Consider the following 20,182-nt stretch of genomic DNA (forward strand, 5'->3'; position numbering starts at 1 on the left):
TATAACCACACCCCATCACACAAACACAAAACTATAGCTTGGCCTATTGCATCTCTCCCAACCTGGCCCAATAGACTGCAGCCTCTCCCTCCCACACCACTCCTGTTTGCTAGCTTCCCCTCACCCCATAGCTAGCTAAACAACTCCCGAATAAGATCTCTTCAACAACTCCCCTCTAACATCAACTAATACTTCCCCTTATCCCCAACCATAACCATACCCCAACAAAACCAACAAAACTCTCTCATTCCCTCCAAGAATAAGCCAGGAACACTTGTCCAATTCCTAATTTACAAACTACCCCTTCTCCCCGACAGAGTAAAAGTGAAACAGCGGTCTAAAAAACAATAATAGTAACATATCTACATCATAATCTTTCAGAAACTGAATCCAAGATAGGCCTCATTATAGTGGACCCAGCTTCTCGAGAATGAAAGCCTCTGCTTGCTCCGGTGTGTCAAAGAGATAGACTTTCAAATTCATTGTAACCTGCAAACATGCCGGGTACACCACTCCAAACCTCATGCCCTTCTCGTAAAATACCCCTCTTCTCGCCAGTTCAACTCCGACACCTTGATAAATTTGGACAGTACGCCCATCCCAGTCAATGAGCTGAGCCCTCTTTGCCCACTCCAAGACTCTTTCCTTCCTTTTTTAATTATGGAAATGGCTGCCGCCGCACCCATCACACTTGATATGTTGGCTGCTGTAATGGCGCAGGAATTTGAAGAATTTGGTCAGGAAATTGATAGGCAGTTTGAGCTACAGGACAAAGAATTTGCTTTTCTTTTTTAAAAATAAATTTAGCGGCCCAATTCATTTTTTTCAATTTAGGGGCAATTTAGCATGGCCAATCCACCTACCCTGCACATCTTTGTGGGTTGTGAAGGCAAACACAAGGAGAATGTGCAAACTCCACGCGGACAGTGACCCAAAGCTGGGATCGAACCTGGGATCTCGGCGCCATGAGGCAGCAGAGCTAACCACTACACCACCGTGCTGCTGGGGACCAAGAATTTAAACAATCTTTTAAAACTACCATCGAGGAAGCTTTGGCCACGATCCGTGAGAAGCTGGTATGCCCATCGAATGTGGTGATGGCACAAGCCGAGACGTTAAAAGGGGTGGAAGAGGCCTTGCCAGGTTATGAGGAGTGGTTCGCCTCCATGTAGGCAGAGTTGCTGATTGATGCATTATCAATTACCACAAAGACGAGAGTAGTGGAATAATCGAGGCTTTATTGAGCAAAGATGTTGTGCCTCCTTAGCTGCTACCAGAATGGCTGCAGCACCGGCGAGCACACACATTTATACGCCACCTACTGGGTGGAGCCAGCAGGCATGGATTTACCCATGCACCTCTCGTATACGTGTCTTACCGTAATACATATAATACTGGTAGTGGTGACTACCACACCGATGACAGCAGAAAAGAACAAAAACCTGAGTCAGACAGTCTACTCCAAGTCTCCTAAAAAAAAGCTTGGGCAACTCCAGTGAACAAGCTTGAAGAAGACCCTGGAGAAAAATTAGAAGTATACAAACTTAAGATGGTGAGGTTAAGTAAAACGTCCCCATTAAGATTGTCCTTGTCATGAACAGCCGTCCGCCTAAAATGGAGGTCGCTACAGGGGCGGCTGCCACAGTGGTGGCTGAGCAAATGTTTAGGCACCTGCAGGGAGGGCTTCAGCCTGTGAATCTCAGCAATACTTTGGCCACCTTAGCCACTTATACTGGGGAGGCACTGAAGGTACTGGGGATGTTTTACGATATGTGGTTGTTGTGAAAGGTCTTTCATTTCCCTGTTTGAACTATAGGTTCACTAAACTTAACCTGTAAGTGGCTACATGAAAAGCATTTTGTGATTTGGTGATTCAATGGCACAGAACACATGTGTTTTATAGGATCACACTTCTCAGCACTTCTAAAGGTTCATCTTAATTTATTTATTCTAAATTAAATAAAAGGGATCTAAAGCATCACTACATTTACATTAGTGAGGATTTAGTTTTAAGGAAGCCTCATATTTTCTTCATTTATTCCAAATTATTGTCAGAATTGCAATTACAAGCTACATTGAAAATGTTTGGATGTCACCAGTTGCCAAATTATTTACAAAAATGAAAAATGTTAAGGGGAAAAGAATATAATAAAACGCTTTCAATGATTTCTGTGAGACTGTAAATCATTGAGTTTTGCCTTTTTACCTGTTTTCAAATTTTGTTTTTAAAAATAAATTTAGAGTACCCAATTCTTTATTTTACCAATTAAGGGGCAATTTAGCGTGGCCACTCCGCCTAGCCTGCACATCTTCTTTTGGGGTTGAAGGGGTGAGACCCACGCAGGCATGGGAAGAATGTGCAAACTTCAATTTTTCTAATTATTTTTATCTTTAATTCCATTTTTTCAAATAATTCAATGACTGGCAGGGCATCACGCATTTTATGAAGTATTTCTTGCATAGCAGTACCCATCATGAAACCTACAGAAATTATAGCAGCAACTGTTACGTCATACTGAGAAAGCATGAAAAAAATTGATTCTCTTTGATATTTTCTTGCTAAAATTCTGTTTTATAAAAAATGGACAAAGGTTAACTCATCAACCTCCTGGAATGTGACTTGTATTATATGATGTGGAGATGCCAGCATTGGACTGGGGTGAGCACAGTAAGAAGTCTTGTAACACCAGGTTAAAATCCAACAGGTTTGTTTCAAATCACTAGCTTTCGGAGCGCAGCTCCTTACTCAGGTGATTCACCTAAGGAAGGAGCAGTGCTCCGAAAGCTATTGATTTGAAACAAGCCTGTCAGATTTTAACCTGATGTTGTAAAACTTCTTATTGGATTATATGAACATTCCAGCCAAGACAACACAAAGGGCTAGTAGACAGGACGTCTGTACCAGCCGGCTCTGAACATAGGACTCCTCATCTCTAACGTTGTTTTAATGGTTGCAAAGTTAACTGATCAAAATACAATGGGTTTTTACCAGGGTTCGTAATGTGCTCAGTTAGTTGAATGGCCAATCTGTAAATATAATCATTTTCTGCAGATGGAATTGGAGCAAATGTCATCTACGTTTCTTAAATTTAAACTAGAATTTATTTATCTTCACTCAAAAATGTCAAGATTACAAATGATTATTTTGGAGCCTCTGCCTAAGTCAGAGATCCTCTGACATTTGTTATTCACACAATCGTAGAATTTACAGTTCAGAAGGAGGCCATTCAGCCCATCGAGTCTGCACTGGCCCTTGGAAATGTTGCTCGTTCTGGGTGAGTGTGCTTAACACTCGATTTGGCTCTGTTTCATTACATAGCTCTGGAGTCGCCAGGTATCGTTAAGATACAGCCACAAGTTTCAAGGTCAAGTTCAAAGCAATAAAACCATACACCAATTAGTAAGTTCAAACAAATGAGTTTATTATAATACAATTATAATCTCCTCATGCATACGCTAAGATGACTAAACTATTCCTACCACTAGATAAACCAATACTTATCTTAAAGGGAACTGCCGGATCAGGGAACAAGGCCTCTTGCTCTGCACTGGGTCCGCAGACTTCAGGTTGGTACAGGTTAAAAAGGGGTCAGGAGTGTCTATCTCTGGTAGCGATCGTTGTGAGACACTTACTTGCTGGCAGCTGCTGTCCCAAACCTCTCCTCTCTCTCGGTCAAGGTCTTCTTTGGTAAAGGCTGGTCGAGAGGGCTGGTCAAGATAGGAGGGCTGGTCAAGAAGAACGAACTAAGTTTGGGACCTGTCTTTTATAGGTCCTAGGGCTTCGCGCCCTTTTGGGCGAACCCTCTATCTGCTGGGGATCGATTGGGTCTTTTCCCAATCGATTTGTTTGAATCCCCCAATACTGAGGCTGTCCCTCGGCTACTGGGCGGGCCTTCAGGTGCTTTGTCTTCGAACCCCGCTGGTGCCGGGGTGTCTGGTATCCTATACAATGTTGCAATCACTTCCCCATTTGTGTCCATTGTCCCTGGGATCGTCCCATTACTATGTTAACTATCCTGGAGATTGCCTCTTTAGTATGCGGAATGTTCGTTTCGGTGCTGTCTGCTCTCTTAGCAGACAGAATACACATTGGCTCGGTGCAGCCTGCTTGTGCTGCAAACTTTGTCCATTTTAACCTGCAAGCTTTGCGTTCCTCCATTTTGTATTGAGGGAATGGCCAACTTCGGTTGGCCACCTAAGCCCACACCTCCACCCTATCCTAACCTTTTCTTTTGGACACTACGGGCAATTTAGCACAGCCAATCCAGCTAACCTGCACATCTTTGGACTGTGGGAGGAAACCCATGCAGAAATGGGGAGAATGTGCAGACTCCGCACAGACAGTGACCCAAGCCGGGTTCCTGGAGCTGTGAAGCAACAGTGCTAACCACTGTGCTACCGTGCTGCCACGGTTTCCTGAATGAAGCAATCCTCACTGTCAGCCTGCCAAGTCGGCTGAAGGACATTCAAGAGGCCAGATTCACAGGAACAGAGAATTCTGGGATATAGTACAGCTGGAGGAGTCCATGAAAGGGATTTAAACATGAAGATGAGATTACTAAATTGGAAACATTGGGAGATCCTGAAGTCTTGAGAGTGTGGTTGCCAATTTACAGCATGTGGTGCTGTGAGGTTTTGACAAAAGGGTGATGTTGTCTAGCTAGACCTAGTAATCAATGGCTTGAGCAGTTTTATGCTAGATAGATCAAGTCTGCTCCCCTTGAACAAGAGGTTTTACAATAAACAAGGGCATCAAAGGTAAAGTTAAGTGAGTGGCTGAGCAGGAAATGATGTGGAGAGTGGTGTGGTGATTGTATATCTGTGTAGATGCAATTCAACTGAGCAAGCACTAGAGGGAGCACGGCAGAGATATAAATACACACAAACAGGAAGTCAGGACACACTTCACAGGACGGGAGCTGGTAGCAAGACAGACTAGCAGCATAGATGTAACTTTAAGTTAAGTACTGAAGAGAGAACAAACTCACAATAAAGCATCTACTTCAACTTTAAGACTACGAGTTTTATTAAGACACAAGGAACAACACATGTGGTGCAAAAATAGCTATGAAAATAAAGAAATCAAATGTTCTACGTAATAATCACTGGTCCCCACTAGCCCCTCTGTTGTACAATTATGTTGGGTATCGGGCGCGATTCTTCCAGGCCCACGCCGGGCCGGAGAATCGATGCAACCGCGCCACGCCGCCCCGACACCGGTGCGTGATTCTCCGAGGTGTGGTGAATCGCCGCCACTTGCGCCAGCGCGGGCTGCGGGCCGCTGTCCTCAGCCTGGCCGCCGATACTGCGCAAAGGGTCGGGGGGCGGCCTGTGGGGCGGGGGAAAGCGCTCCTTGACTGGGGGGCACCTCCAATGGGGTCTGACCCACGATCGGGGCTCATCGATTGGCGGGCTGGCCTCCCCCCCATCGGGCCTACTTTGTTCCGCTTCCGGCCCCAGAACCCCCGCACCATGTTGCGTCGGGGCCGGCACGCTGAAGGAGTCCCCAGCTCCCACAGGCCGCCCCCCCGACCCTTCGCGCAGAGTTCCCACCGGCAGTGACCAGGGGTGAACGACACCGGCAGGATTCTGCCGCTTCTGCGCGGCCGCTCGGCCCACCCGGACTGGAAAATCGACGGCCCGTCTGCGGATAGCGGCACGTGACTGGCGGCGCGCCAAATGCGCCGACGCTAATGGCACCGATTCTCCGCACCTCGGAGAATCGCGTGCCAGTGTCAGGGCCGCGTGGTGTGGTTTCGGCAATTCTCCGGCCCGTCGCGAGGCTCGGAGAATCGGGCCCTTAGTGTCCATTTCAGTGAATCACGCCCATGGTACTCCATCTTTCTGAACTTGTCCTTAGGATGTCAGTAGAAAGGGGCAGCATGGTGGCGCAATGGTTAGCACTGCTGCATCACCGTGCCGAGGATCCAGGTTCAATCCTGGCCCCGGGTCACTGTCCCGGTGGAGTTTGCACATTCTCCCCGTGTCTGCATGGATCTTATCCCCACAGCCCAAAGATGTGCTGGGTAGGTGAATTGGCCATGCTAAATTGCACCTTAATTGGAAAAAAAGAATTGGGTAATCTAAATTTACTTTTAAAAAGATGGCAATAGAATGTCAAGGCTCTCTCCTCCCCATTGGTAGGTATAGGTTGCAGATCCAACATTTCTAAAGCAGGGTTAAGAAAAACTGAATGTTTGATATACAAAATAAAAACAGAAAATATTGGTTGGTCAGATAAATTTCTCTTTTGAAATCTGCTGTGAACTTCCAGTATTTTCTGGTTTTATTTTAAAATGCTTTCACTTCCTCAGAAGGAACAGAAGTGGAAATATGAAGTTTTTCTACCTTAATTATTCTGGTGTTGCACCTCAATGGCTACAAAACGTTACATTTGGTACATTTCCCTTTAACACACCCTATAGTTCAAAACAATTTTAGTTGGAAAGTATTTCCATCTTTTGTCATCAGTTTTGACGTTATCCAGCACACATTTGTTTTCACTTTTGGAGCAAGCAGGTTGCCAGAATTTCTTAAAACTCAGATTGACAAGAATCGTTTGAGCACAGAAGGAGGTCATTCGACTCGTCGCGTTTGCGACGGCAGACACACCGTTTGCAGTTGGCATAATAGGTATATTCAGATGTAAAATGCAGTTCTAAACAAAGCTATAAGGCGAAAATGTGGGTGTGCGTGAAATAAAGCAGAGCGATTGCAATGGATTTAAAACATCAATTTAGCTGCAGATATAGAGGCCAACCCCCTTTGAAATGCTGGAAATAGCACTATTGCGCAATTTCAGGGACGTCATTTGAAAAGGGACTTTTTGCTTGAGAATGTTTTCCAGTTCCTCTGGAAGGTTTTGAGACGGACTGCGGAGGCGGCCCAGACACAACGTGATGGACTGGATTTCGTCAAAGTGCTTATTTTAAATGCCGTTAAACAAACACTGGTGTCAACTCCAAATTATAACAAGTATGCTTTATGCTTTACTGAAGTTATTACAACCTGATTGAAGTGCTTCTATTCATTGTTGATATATTTTTCAATATACAGATGTTTAAAACCAGTAATATTTGCTAAACGTATTTTAATTACAATATGTTAGGTGCCTATTTCCAAACTTATTTTCAAAAAGACTTGCATCCAAATACATTGTATAATTCCACAACAAATACTGGACAAGTATCAAACTTTCTGGGGGAGGTGTGTGCACACCATATTGTGGAGGCATAAGTCATTCTATACCTTAAGCGGCGATATATCTTGATAATATTTGTAACCTTTGAATCTATAAAGGCCTTCATTTTTATGATACATGTAATTGCATAATAATTAATTATAATTGAAAATTTACAGCGCCAGGGACCCGTATTCAATTCCAGCATTGGGTGATTGTGTGGAGTTTGTACATGTCTGTGGGTTTCCTCCAGTTTTCCTCCCACAGTCCAAACATGTGCAGGTTAGGTGGATTGGCGATGTGAATTGTCCCTTAATACCCAGAGGTTAGGTGGGGTTATGGGATTACAGGGATAGGGTGGGAGACTGGGCCCAGGTGGAGTGCTCTTCCAGGGGGTCGGTGCAGACTCGACGGGCCGAATGGTCCCTTTCTGCACTGTCGGGATTCTATGATTTGCCCGAATTACTTTTTGTGAACCATCGCTTTAGATGAGAGGTCAGTCAGAAGTCCAGAGCTTTGACATCCCAGCCTGTTACTGGCGTGGGGTGCCAGCCCCGATTGTCCCAGTGCCTGTCCCGACAATCAGATTGTGCCTGGCACATTCTGATAAAACATGATGGGAAGACGGGACTGACGATGATTGACGGGGGGGGGGGGGGGGGGGGGGGGTGCGGGGGCGGGAAGGGCTTGATGATTGACAAGGTGGGGGCCGAATCGGTATGAGAGGGGTGGGAGGGGCGGGGTCTGACGAGTGATCGGTAGGCGGGGTCCGGCCTGTTGATTGGGGCAGGAAGGCGACGGGCGGGGCGGCGAGGCGAGTCTCGCGCTGCTCGGGTAAGTGTGCGTCACAAGAGCTGGCAGAGTCAAGCCGGGCTGCGCGTGATTAGCAGTGACTGGTGACTGCAGTGATGGAGATTGAGAGGCCACTACTAGCACAGCAACAGCAGGTACTGCCAGCAGCAACTCCCCTCACCCGCAGGGTATGGGCCACCAAGCAGTTTGAAGGGGGCGCAGAAAGCACTTGGCTAAGTGGTAAACTTTCCGATAGTTGAGTCCGATCGCGTCATACGAAAGGTTCTCAATGTGGCCGAGACTTATTGCATTAAAAAATGTACAGGTTCTTGTGGTTAAAGTAACTTGGGTGACTAGTTTGATATCGCTGTCATCCCCCCCCCCCCCCCCCTCCATTGCAGTTCTGATCTTTGGATTTAATTTCCTCGCCCACACTCCCACGACATATTTTCTGAGCCTGTGGTGCTGTGAAACATTGAAACCTGGGCGTTCACCACAGGAGCGGTGTTTCCGATTCTGCGCCAAACTTATTGCAAATTGTGCAAAGTCATTCTAGTGTCGTCCTAATAGTAATAACAGCACCCGTGTTTTAAAAGGTTGACTGCAAGGAGATTGTGGGCTGTCTCATGCTTCGCCCGATGATGGCAATTTGTACTGTGTGGGTCGGTTGCAGCGTTCCTAGTCTTGTGACTTCTCTGAAAGGCTTTAGGAGGTTGCTTGTCGCCTGACCCATGGAAGTTTCCAGCTGATCCCAGGTCGTGATCTTGTCTCCACCCACAGGCTTGTACTGTAAATGAATGGCAGGCCAAAAACAGCAGGCGTGTCTGAAAAGGTTTGGTTGTGCTTATCAGCGTTCAGTAAAAGTAGTGATAAGATGTCTACTCCTTTAAACTTAAACTCTTTTTAAACCTCCCCGCATGTGTCAAAGCGATCGTTCCTCCTTTATTTGCCCTGATATCACAATTCAGTGAGCTGTCAAGTGCATGTTACATTCGTGTTTGACTAAGATTCCCTGACCGTCAACATTTTCTTCCTGATAGTTAATGATTAATGTCTTGACAGGTTTGCGTGATGGCATTGTGAAATATTTTTTGTATGGTGAAGGTCATGAGCTGCAGAATACTTGCAGCACAGAGGGAGGCCAGCTCCCTTCCTAGATCTGTAGATTTTAAACCAGTTCTGATTGGTTGCAGCACAGTGGGAGGTCATTTGGTCCATCATCCCCATGCTGCATCTATACATTTTAAATCAATTCTGATCGGATAAATAACTATCAACTTCCTGTATTTAACTTACAAAGTAAAGAATCAAAATGGACAAAATGGCAAAACGAACAATAAAGAAGTGTAAAGAATAGAAGAGGCTAGATGTGGATCCTCCTAACTGACGATGAAGCATTTTCTCCACCTCTGAAAATCTTCAGCCTTTACCGTTTTTGATCTTGTTGGGAGATTCACAACTCCCAAGCTTTTGTCTTCAGGTACTTTTGCTAAGTTTGTACTTAAAATTTGAGGATCTGTCAGTATTGGTTAAACGTGGGATGCGTTGACCTATGTTTTTCCCTCCAGAAGGATTTGTACAGATCAAATCTTGTATTCAGATTGGACAATTACTAATAGCCCAGTTTACTTGTTCTTTAAAGAAATGCTGTAGTACTTGCTTAGAGGAGTCAGGAGACACTTTGCGCACTTCCACCATCAACAATTTGTATGTATACAGCACCTTTGATATAGTGAAATGTCCCAAGGTGATTCACAGGAACATTGTCAAATGCAATTTGACATGGAGCCACATGAGATATTAGGACAGGTGATCAAAAACCTGTTCAAAGAAATAGGTTTCAAGTAGTGTGTTTAGGGAATAGAGAAACAGGTTTGTGGACGGAGTGTTCCTTTATTACTTGTGTACATAAAAAGCTGTTTTGTCTCAGGTGGCAATCAGACTTGACTTGATTTAGGTGCAGGAAATGTACAAAGGACCATAATTTCTTAACTTTTCATTCGCATTCTCTTCCCTCTCCCACCTCCCTGTCAACTGTCTAATCCCCAATGGTGATAAGTGCTGATGGTATAGTTCTGAAATGAAAGTCGCATAGGCTCCTCTCTGCTTTTGAGAGGGAGCTGACTGGTGTTGATTTAAACTGAGGGTGACCACAGCTCAGGTGAAGGACAAGGTTGAGAAGGCGGGACCTTTATGGTACCTCAACCGGTACAGGAATTGAATCCGCACTGTTAGCATCACAAACCAGCCATCCGGCTAACTGACCTCCCATATACAGTTGTATGCATCTGTCCACGACCTTACTAAGTAATAATTCTTCATATGCTAGCCTGCGTGATGAGTGATGGCAAGCTGTTCACAGCACTGAAAAGGTTCTAATCAGTCGCAAAAAACATATTTGGGACTCTGGTACATTTTCCCTCTCCTTAATCTGTCTAAATTCTTTGACACAGTTTTAAAAATATATAAATTGAAAGTACCCAATTCTTTTTTTCCAATTAAGGGGCAATTTGGTGTGGCCAATCCACCTACAATGCACATCTTTGGGTTGTGGGGGTGAGACCCATACAAACACGGGGAGCATGTGCAAACTCCACAGGACGGTGACCCAGGGCTGGGATTGAACCCATTCCTCATCGCCTTGATGCAGCAGTGCTAACCACTGTGCCAGTTCTTTGACACGGATGATCATACAACTCTTCCAGAGTTGATCAGCTTTGTAAGGTGGCACAATGGCAGTGGTTAGCATTGTTGCCTCATGGTGGCAAGGACCCAGGTTCGATCCCGGCCCTGGGTCACTGTCCGTATGGAGTTTGCACATTCTCCCAGCGTCTGCGCGAGGCTCATCCCCACAATCCAAAGATGTGCAGGGTAAGTGGATTGGCCATGGTAAATTGCCCCTTATTTGGGGGGAAAAAAGAATTGGGCACTTTAAAAATTAGGAAAAAAAGCTTTGTAAGACTGTCCAGCGCTGTTAATTCTAGAGTTCTCGCAAGAATCTATCCACGGAGTTCTCCTTTTTCCCATCTACATGCTGCTCTTTGCTCTTTCATAGTTCCATATGAACAGTGAGGCTCTACCTCACCATTTGTAATCCACTCTTTTCCCGTCTCTATTGTCAGTTTTCTTGTCCGAGATCCTCAAAATTAAACTTGGGAAAGACTGAAGCCATTGGTTTTGTTCCTAGCCTAACTAGTTACATTCCTTGCTCAGACCACTAGCTCTGGCTAAACCACACTGTTTGCCACATTGGTATTCTATTTGACCCTGATGTGGGATTCCAGTCCATCACAAAGACTTGCATTGTACCCCCTCTACCAATGCATCAGCCTACTTGCTGCTGAAACCCTTATCTCTTTTTAAAATTCAGACTCCACTTCAATACTCTCCAAGCAATGGACACTAAGCCAAAGGAGACATTGGGAGTGGTGACTAAATGCTTGGTTAAAGAGCTGGTTTTTGAAGAGCCTCTTAAAGGCAAAGGGAGAAATTTGAGGAGGGAAATCAAGAGCACTAAGAAACATTCCCTACTCTGTATGATGGGACAATGCACAGGAGGTCTAAATTGGAGCAATGGAGAATTCTTGGGGAGCTGGAGGACTTCACAGTGGTGTGAAAGGGTTAAGGCAAAAGGTGTTTAAACATGATTATTTGAATCCTGGAGGACTAGGATCCAGTGTAGCTACATGAGCACAAGGATAATTGATAAGCAGGTCTTGGCGAGAGATAAGAATGGGCTGTAGAGTTCCGGTTGAGCTGAAGTTTATGGCGAATGGGAGGCTGACTATAGGAGCACTGGAATAGTTGTGTCTGAACGTGACAATGGCCATAATTTTAATGAAGTACTGTGTCCACTTTGGTATACCATTATATATAAGAAATTAAACCACAGGGAGCATACTGCACAGAACCACCAGGTTGAAGTTAGTTACAGGTATGGGAAACTATATATGAGGATTGACTTGAGCTACAATGAAATGAAATGAAAATCGCTTATTGTCACAAGTAGGCTTCAAATGAAGTTACTGTGAAAAGCCCCTAGTCGCCACATTCCGGCGCCTGTTCGGGGAGGCAGGTATGGGAATTGAACAGTGCTGCTAGCCTGCCTTGGTCTGCGATTTAGCCCTGTGCTAAACCAGCCCCTATGGCAGTTTATACTTCAGATTTCCTCCTGACCTCTAATTTTTTTTAATTAAAATAATTAAGGATTCTGATACTGTCTCTGGGTGGAGCAATTTACTGTGATTAACAGTTCCGAATTTTGAGTACAAGGAAGCGGTCCGGAGAAATCTCTTGCAGATTGTTGCAACATAGTATGCTTTGCCAGAGGGAATGGTTGAGGCAGAAATCATTGCATCTTTAAAGGAAATTGAATACATGTTCAAAGTAGTGGAAGATAAATGTGGGATTTGGTTTGGCTTGCTCTAGTGGTGTCATCATAGAGTAGATGGGCTAAATGGCCCGTTTCTGTGCTGTAAGCTTTTATTAATTGGATTAGTTGGATAGAGCTCCTCCAACTCTATCAGCGCCCCCAGCCCCTCTACCAGCTCCTCTTGAAACTTTGGGAAACATAGCCTGTTCATGAAGCTCTCCATCCCCCCCCCACCACCACCATTGGTGGCTCCGACCGATACAGTTCCTCGTTGAAGTCCATAAAGACCCCGTTTACCTCTGCCCCCTTCTGCACCATATTCTCACCCTTATCCGTCACTCCACCAATTTCCCTAGCTGCATCTCGCCTACGGAGCTGATGCGCCAACATCCTGCTCGCCTTCTCCCCATACTCGTATACCGCGCCCTGCACCCTCCTCCACTGTGTCTCCGCCTTTCTGGTGGTCAACAAGTCAAACTTGGCCTGCAAACTACGCCGTTCCCCCAGCAACCCATCCTCCGGTGCCTCTGCGTACCTCCTATCCACATCCAGGAGCTCCCCCCTCTCCCTCCTCTCCCTATGGGCCCGGAAGGAGATCAGCTCCCCCCGGATCACTGCTTTCAGAGCCTCCCAGACCATCCCCACCTGGACCTCCCCCGTGCCGTCGGTATCAAGATACCCCTCAATACTTCCCCGGACCCTCCTACACACCTCCTCATCAGCCAGCATCCCCACATCCAGGGGCCATAGCGGGCGCTGGTCCCGCGCCTCCCCCGTCTCCAGATCAACCCAGTGCGGAGCATGGTCTGAAATTGCTATGGCCGAATACTTGGCATCCTGCACCTTCGGGATCAATCCCCTGCTCAGGACGAAAAAATGTATTCGGGAATAAACCCTATGGACATGAGAGAAAAAGGAATACTCCCGCGCCCTCGGCCTCCCAAACCTCCAGGGATCCACCCCTCCCATCGACTGCTCGCCCCAGGCCAGCGCGCCCCTCCCAACCTATTCCCCATGGCGATAACGCCTCTCCTCTACCCCCCGGCCCACACCAGCTCCTTCCTGGCCATTCCAGCAGCAACCCGGCATCCCCCCCCCCCCCCCCCCCCCCCAGGCTAGGACCCCTCCTGACTTCTGCTGACCCCGGCAGCTCCCGCCAAAACCCGTCCCCTCCCGACATGGGGTCATCCCCCTCTTGCCACACCTCCTTGGCCCCGCTTCAGCGTGGGGGAAAAAACCAGTAGAGGCCACGCCCCCACCGCCAGCTCCACCCCCCCTGCCCCGCAGCGCGGGAAACCAGAGGAAAGCCCGTGCTTTCATACTGCCACACCCCACCCTTCTGACGCAGCTCCCCAAAATCCAGTTTCACCCCAACCCCCGTACAGAAGAGAAAATAAAAAACACAAACCCCCAACATTCCCCACACAACCCCACATACCTACCCAACAGACCCACCCGGAAACAGAGCAAAAAACCAGAATAAAAAACACATGTCAAAATTACAAAACAGCAACAGCAAAAACAGCAATGACCCTAGTGTGCCCCCAGACCCTAGTTTGAGTCCAGCTTCTCCGCCTGTACAAAGGCCCACGCCTCCTCCGGGGACTCCAAGTAGTGGTGCCGGTCCTTATATGTCACCCACAGACGCCCAAGCTGCAGCATTCCAAATTTGACTTGCCTGGCATTCAGCACCGCCTACGTCCGGTTGAACCCGGCCCGCCGCTTTGCCACCTCCGCACTCCAGTCCTGGTAGATTCGCACTACCGAATTCTCCCACTTGCTGCTCCTCTCTTTCTTGGCCCAGCGCAGCACACACTCCCGGTCGCTGAATCGATGGAACCGCACCAGCACCGCCCGCGGGGGTTCATTTGTCTTGGGCCTGCTGGCCAGCACTCTGTGAGCTCCCTCAAGCTCCAGGGGCAAATGGAAGGACCCCGCTCCCACCAACGAGCTCAACATCGTGGTCACATAAGACGGAAGATCCGACCCCTCCAGCCCCTCCGCCAGGCCCAGGATCCTCAAATTCTTTCACCTCGTGTGAACGTCCAGCTCCTCCAAGTGGTCTTGCCACTTTTTGTGAAGTGCCTCGTGCAACTCCACTTTCCCCACGAGGACCACGGCCTCCTCCTCCCGCTCAGCGGCCTGCTGCTGCAACTCCCGAATGGCCACCTTCTGGGCCGCCTGGGTCTCAAGCAGCCTGTTGGTAGTCGCATTCAGGGAGTCCAGCAACTCAGCCTTCAGCTCCGCAAAACAGCGCAGAAGAGCAGCTTGCTGCTCCTGCGCCCACTTCCACCAGTCCTCGGGTGTTCCGCCGGCCGCCATTTTGTCCTTCTTCCCCCGCTTTTCTTGTGGAGCAGCTGCAGCCTTTTCCTTTGCCCCATTCCGGGTGAGCACCATAAATTTCGGGGAATGCTCCTCCAAACACCTTCCCCCACCGGGATTTGTCGAAACAGCGCCGTTTGGGGCCCTCAAATAGGCTCGAAAGTCCTTTAGTAGTGGGAGCTGCCGAACGTGCGGCTTAGCTCCGCATAGCCGCAACCGGAAGTCAAGATTGGGTATTCTTAATTTATTATTTTTTTAAATGAAATAAAATAATCTGTAGAGTTGAATGGTTTTCTTAAGCTCTTGTGAACTTCGGTCAAAACCTGTGCACTAAATCTGCATGTGAACCATCTCGATCCTGATTTTAATATGGGGGTCGGGAATCTTCGCCGGTGGGATTTTCCATTTTGCCGGCACCCAGGGTTTTCCAATGGCGTGGGGCTGCGCCACAATGGGAAACTCCATTGACCAGCCGGCGTAACGGAGAATACCCCCCAGCGGGTCAGGGCAGAAAAGTGGTGCGGCGGACGGAGAATCCAGCCCATGATGTGATTGGAAAAAATAATGTAATGTGGCAGGATTAATGAATGACCTCAGTGAAGGCAAAGGAGGTAGCACTGACCACAATATTGTTGAATTTTCCATCATGTTTGAAAGGGAGAAGAGTGGGTCTAAGATTAGTATTTTAAACTTAAATAAGGACAAATATGTGGGAGTGAAAGATGAGGTAGCTGACGTGAATTGCAATACTAGGCTAGGGGATAGATCAATAGAGAAACAATGGAAGACATTTAAGAGGATATCTCAGAAGATTCAGAATAAGTCTGAGAAAAATTCTAAAGGGAGGACCCACCATCTGTGGTTTACTAAAGAAGTTAGGGAATGTGCCAAACTTAAGGAAGAAGCATATAACTCACAAAGATATTTTAAAAAATAAATTTAGTGTATCCAATTAATTTTTTTCCAGTTAAGGGGCAATTTAGCATGGCCAATCCACCTACCCTGCAAATCTTTGGGTTGTGGGGGTGAAACCCACGCAAACACGGGGAGAATGTGCAAACTCCACACGGATAGTGACCCAGAGCCAGGATTGAACCTGGGACCTCGGAGCCGTGAGGCAACAGGGCTAACCCACTGCACCACCGTGCTGCCCCTATAACTCGCAAAGATGAGTGGCAGGTCAGATTAGTCAGAATATAAAGAATGGCAGAGAATGACTGAAAGGTTAATCGGGAAAAATAAATGAATACAAGATAAAGCTAGCTAGGAATGTAAATACAGATAGCAAGAGTTTGTATAGATAGATAAAAAGGAAAGAGGTAAGTAAAGTGAGTATTCACCCCTGGAGAGTGACAATGGGGAGTTAATAGTAGATAATAAGGAAATAGTGCATGAAATTAAGAAATATTTTGCTTTTGTCTTCACTGATGGACTTCACCCTAGAGTCTTAAAAGAGGGAGAGTCTTAAAAGAGGTGGCTAATGAGGTAGTAGATGCATTGGTATTAATTTTTCAAAATTTGCTAGATTCTGGAAAGGTTTAATCAGAGCAAACATAACCCCACTATTCAAGAAGGCAGGGAGCCAGGAAACTATAGGCCAGTTAACTTGATATCTGGTGTGGGGAAAGTGCTCGAATCGATCATTAAGGAAGTTATAGATGGACACTTGGAGAGACTCAAGGTAATCTGGAAGAGTCAACATGGTTTTGTGAGAGTGAAATCATATTTAACCAATTTATTGTAGCTATTTGAAGGAGTAACATGTACTGTGAACAAAGGGGAACCTGTAGACATGTTGTACTTGGATTTCCAGAAAGCATTTGATAAGGTGTCACAACAAGGCTTATTGTGGAAAATAAAAGTTCGTGGTGTAGGGGTTAACATTCATTTTGAGTACCCAATTCATTTTTTCCAATTAAGGGGCAATTTAGCATGGCCAATCCCCTGAGGGGGCAGCACGGTGGTGCAGTGGTTAGTATTGCTGCCTCATGGCGCCGAGGTCCCGGCTCTGGGTCATTGTCTGTGAGGAGTTTGCACATTCTCCTTCTGTTTGCGTGGGTTTTGCCACCACAACCCAAAAATGTGCAGGGTAGGTAGATTGGCCACGCCAAATTGCCCCTGAATTGGAAAAAATGAATTGGGTACTCTAAATTAACAAAAATACAATCCACCTACCCTGCACATTTTTGGGTTGTGGGGGCGAAACCCATGCAAACACGGAGAGAATGTACAAACTCCACACGGCAATGACCCAGAGCCGGGATTGAACCTGGGACCACGGCGCCGTAAGGCAGAAGTGCTAACCACTGTGCCATTGTGCTGCCCTTTAGGTTAACGTACGTTAATCATGAATAGGTGATTGGTGGGTTCGAATCCTGGCCTTGGGTCACTGTCCGTGTGGAGTTTGCACATTTTCCCCATGTCTGCATGGGTTTCACCCCCACAACCCAAAAGATGTGCAGGTTAGGTGAATTGGCAATGCTAAACAGCCCCTTAATTGGAAAAATAAAGAAATAATTGGGTACTCTATATTTTTTTTTTAAATGAATAGATGATTGGCTGTTTGGCAAAAACTGAATATGTGTAAATGGGTCTTTTTCTAATTGGCAGAATGTGATGAGTGGCGTCCTGCAAGGACCTGTAGTGGGGCATCAACTTTCTACAATTTCTATCAATGCCTTAGATGAGTTGAGTGAAGGTATGGTAGGCTATATTTGCAGACGACACAAAGATTGATCGAACGTATGTTGTGAAGAGTTCATAAGGGGGTTGCAGACGGATAGAGATAGGTTGAATGAGTGGGCAAAAATCGGGCAAATGGAGCGTAATGTGGGAAAACATGAAGTTCACTTTGGCAGGAAGAATCAAAAAGCAGAATATTAAATGGAGAGCAACTGCAGAATTTAGAGGTGCAGAGTTCTAGTGCATGAATCACAAAAAATTAGTATGCATGTAATCAAGCTAATGAAATGCTACCCTTTATTACGAGAGGAACTGAATATAAATGTAAGGATGTTATGCTTCAGTTATCGGAACATTGGTGAGACTATATCTCAATTACTGTATGCAGTTTTGGTCTCCTTATTTAAGGAAGGATATAAATGTATTGGAGATGGTTCAGAGGAGGTTTACTAGTTTGATCTGGAATGAATGGGTTGTTTTATGAGGAAAACATTGGGACAGGCTGGACTTTTTTTCACTGAAATTTCGAACGGGTAAGGGGGTGACTTGAATGTAGTATAAATGATCCTGGATGTTCTAGACAAACAAAGTGCACATGGAAAGGATGTTTCTTCTTGTGGATGAGTCCAGAACAAGGGGGTACTGCTTTAAAATTAGGGGTTGCCCTTTTGGACAGAGATGAGGGGAATATTGTGTGGCACGGTAGCACAGTGGATATCACTGTTGCTTCACTGCGCCAAGGTCCCAGGTTTGATTCCCGCTGTGGGTCACTGTCTGTGCGGAGTCTGCACGTTCTCCCTGTGCCTGCGTGGGTTTCCTCCGGGTCCTCTGGTTTCATCCCACAAGTCCCGAATGACGTGCTGTTAGGTAAGTTGTATATTCCTAATTCACCCTCTGGGTTCCTGAACAGGCGCCGGAATGTGGCAACCACGGGCTTTTCACAGTAACTTTATTGCAGTGTTAATGTAAGCCCACTTGTGACACTAATAAAGATTGGATTTATTTTTTTCTGAGGGTTGTGCAACTTTGGAACTCTGTCTCCGAAGGTGGTTGAAGTGAGGTCAAAGAACAAAGAACAGTACAGCACAAGAACAGGCCCTTCGGCTGTCCAAGCCTGCGCCGACCATGCTGTCTGTTTAAACTAAAATCTTCTACACCTCTGGGGTCTGTGTCCCTCTATTCCCATCCTATTCATGTAATTGTCAAGATGCCCCTTAAACATCACTCTTGTCCCTGCTTCCACCACCTCCGGCAGCGAGTTCCAGGCACCCACTACCCTCTGTGTAAAAAAAAAAAACTTGCCTCGCACATCTCTAAACCTTGCACCTTAAACCTATGCCCCCTAGTAATTGACCCCTCTACCCTGGGGAAAAAGTCTCTGACTATCCACTCTGTCTATGCCCCTCATAATTTTGTAGACCTCTATCAGGTTGCCCCAACCGCATTTGTTCCAGTGAGAACAAACCAAGTTTCTTCAACCTCTCCTCATAGCTAATGCCCTCCATACCAGGCAACATCCTGGTAAATCTCTTCTGCACCCTCTCTAAAGCCTCCACATCATTCTGGTAGTGTGACGACCAGAATTGAACATATACTCCAAGTGTGGCCTAGCTAAGGTTCTATACAGCTGCAACGTGACTTGCCAATTTTGATACTCGATGACCCGGCCAATGAAGGCAAGCATGCCGTATGCCTTCTTGACTACCTTCTCCACCTGTGTTGCCCCTTTCAGTGACCTGTGGACCTGTACACCAAGATCTCTCTGACTGTCAATGCTCTTGAGGGTTCTAGAGGGTTCTACCATTCACTCTATATTCCTATGTGTATTAGACCTTCCAAAATGCATCACCTCACATTTGTCCGAATTAAACTCCAGTTGCCATCTCTCCGCCCACGTCTCCAAACGATCTAAATCCTGCTGTATCCTCTGACAGTCCTCATCGCTATCCGTAATTCCACCAACCTTTGTGTCGTCCGCAAACTTACTAATCAGGCCAGTTACATTTTTCCTCCAAATCATTTATATATACTACGAGCAGCAAAGGTCCCAGCACTGATCCCTGCGGAACACCACTAGTCACAGCCCTCCAATCAGACAAGCACCCTTCTATTAATACTCTCTGCCTTCTATGACCTAGCCAGTTCTGTATCCATCTTGCCAGCTCACCTCTGATCCTATGTGACTTCACCTTTCGTACCAGTCTGCCATGAGGGACCTTGTCAAAGGCCTTACTCAAGTCCATATAGACAACATCCACTGCCCTATCTGCATCAATCATCTTTATGACCTCCTCGAAAAACTCTGATCAAGTTAGTGAGACACGACCTCCCTTCACAAAACAGTGCTGCCTCTCGCTAATATGACCCCTTGCTTCCAAATGGGAGTAGATCCTGTCTCGAAGAATTCTCTCCAGTAATTTCCCTACCACTGACATAAGGCTCATCGGTCTGTAGTTCCCTGGATTATCCTTGCTACCCTTCTTAAACAAAGGAACAACATTGGCTATTCTCCAGTCCTCCGGGACATCACCTGAAGACAGTGAGGATCCAAAGATTTCTGTCAAGGCCTCAGCACCTCAAGATGCCCAACACCTCGTCTTTTTGGATCTCAGTGTGACCCAGGCTATCTACACACCCTTCGCCAGACTCAACATCCACCAATTCCTTCTCTTTGGTGAATGCTGATGCAAAGTATTCATTTTGTACCTCGCCCGTTTCCTCTGGCTCAACAAATAGATTCCCTCCCCTGTCCTTCAGTGGGCCGACCCTTTCCCTGGCTACCCTCTTGCTTTTTATGTACATGTAAAAAGCCTTGGGATTTTCCTTAACCCTAT

At 46.4% G+C, this 20,182-nt stretch overlaps 1 protein-coding gene across 1 annotated transcript in view; it reads left to right on the forward strand.

Annotated features, from left to right (window-relative positions):
• The first annotated feature begins 7,995 nt into the window (after positions 1-7,995).
• nfe2l2a (nuclear factor, erythroid 2-like 2a) overlaps positions 7,996-20,182 on the forward strand; it is a 37,573-nt gene continuing 25,386 nt past the window's right edge. The window contains exon 1 of the mRNA XM_038789321.1: positions 7,996-8,127. Coding sequence (XP_038645249.1) covers positions 8,089-8,127 — 39 coding nt within the window. The 5' untranslated portion in view covers positions 7,996-8,088. The remainder of the gene's footprint in view (positions 8,128-20,182) is intronic.

The sequence above is a fragment of the Scyliorhinus canicula genome, chromosome 2 (genome assembly GCF_902713615.1).
Source record: "Scyliorhinus canicula chromosome 2, sScyCan1.1, whole genome shotgun sequence".
NCBI lineage: Eukaryota > Metazoa > Chordata > Chondrichthyes > Carcharhiniformes > Scyliorhinidae > Scyliorhinus > Scyliorhinus canicula.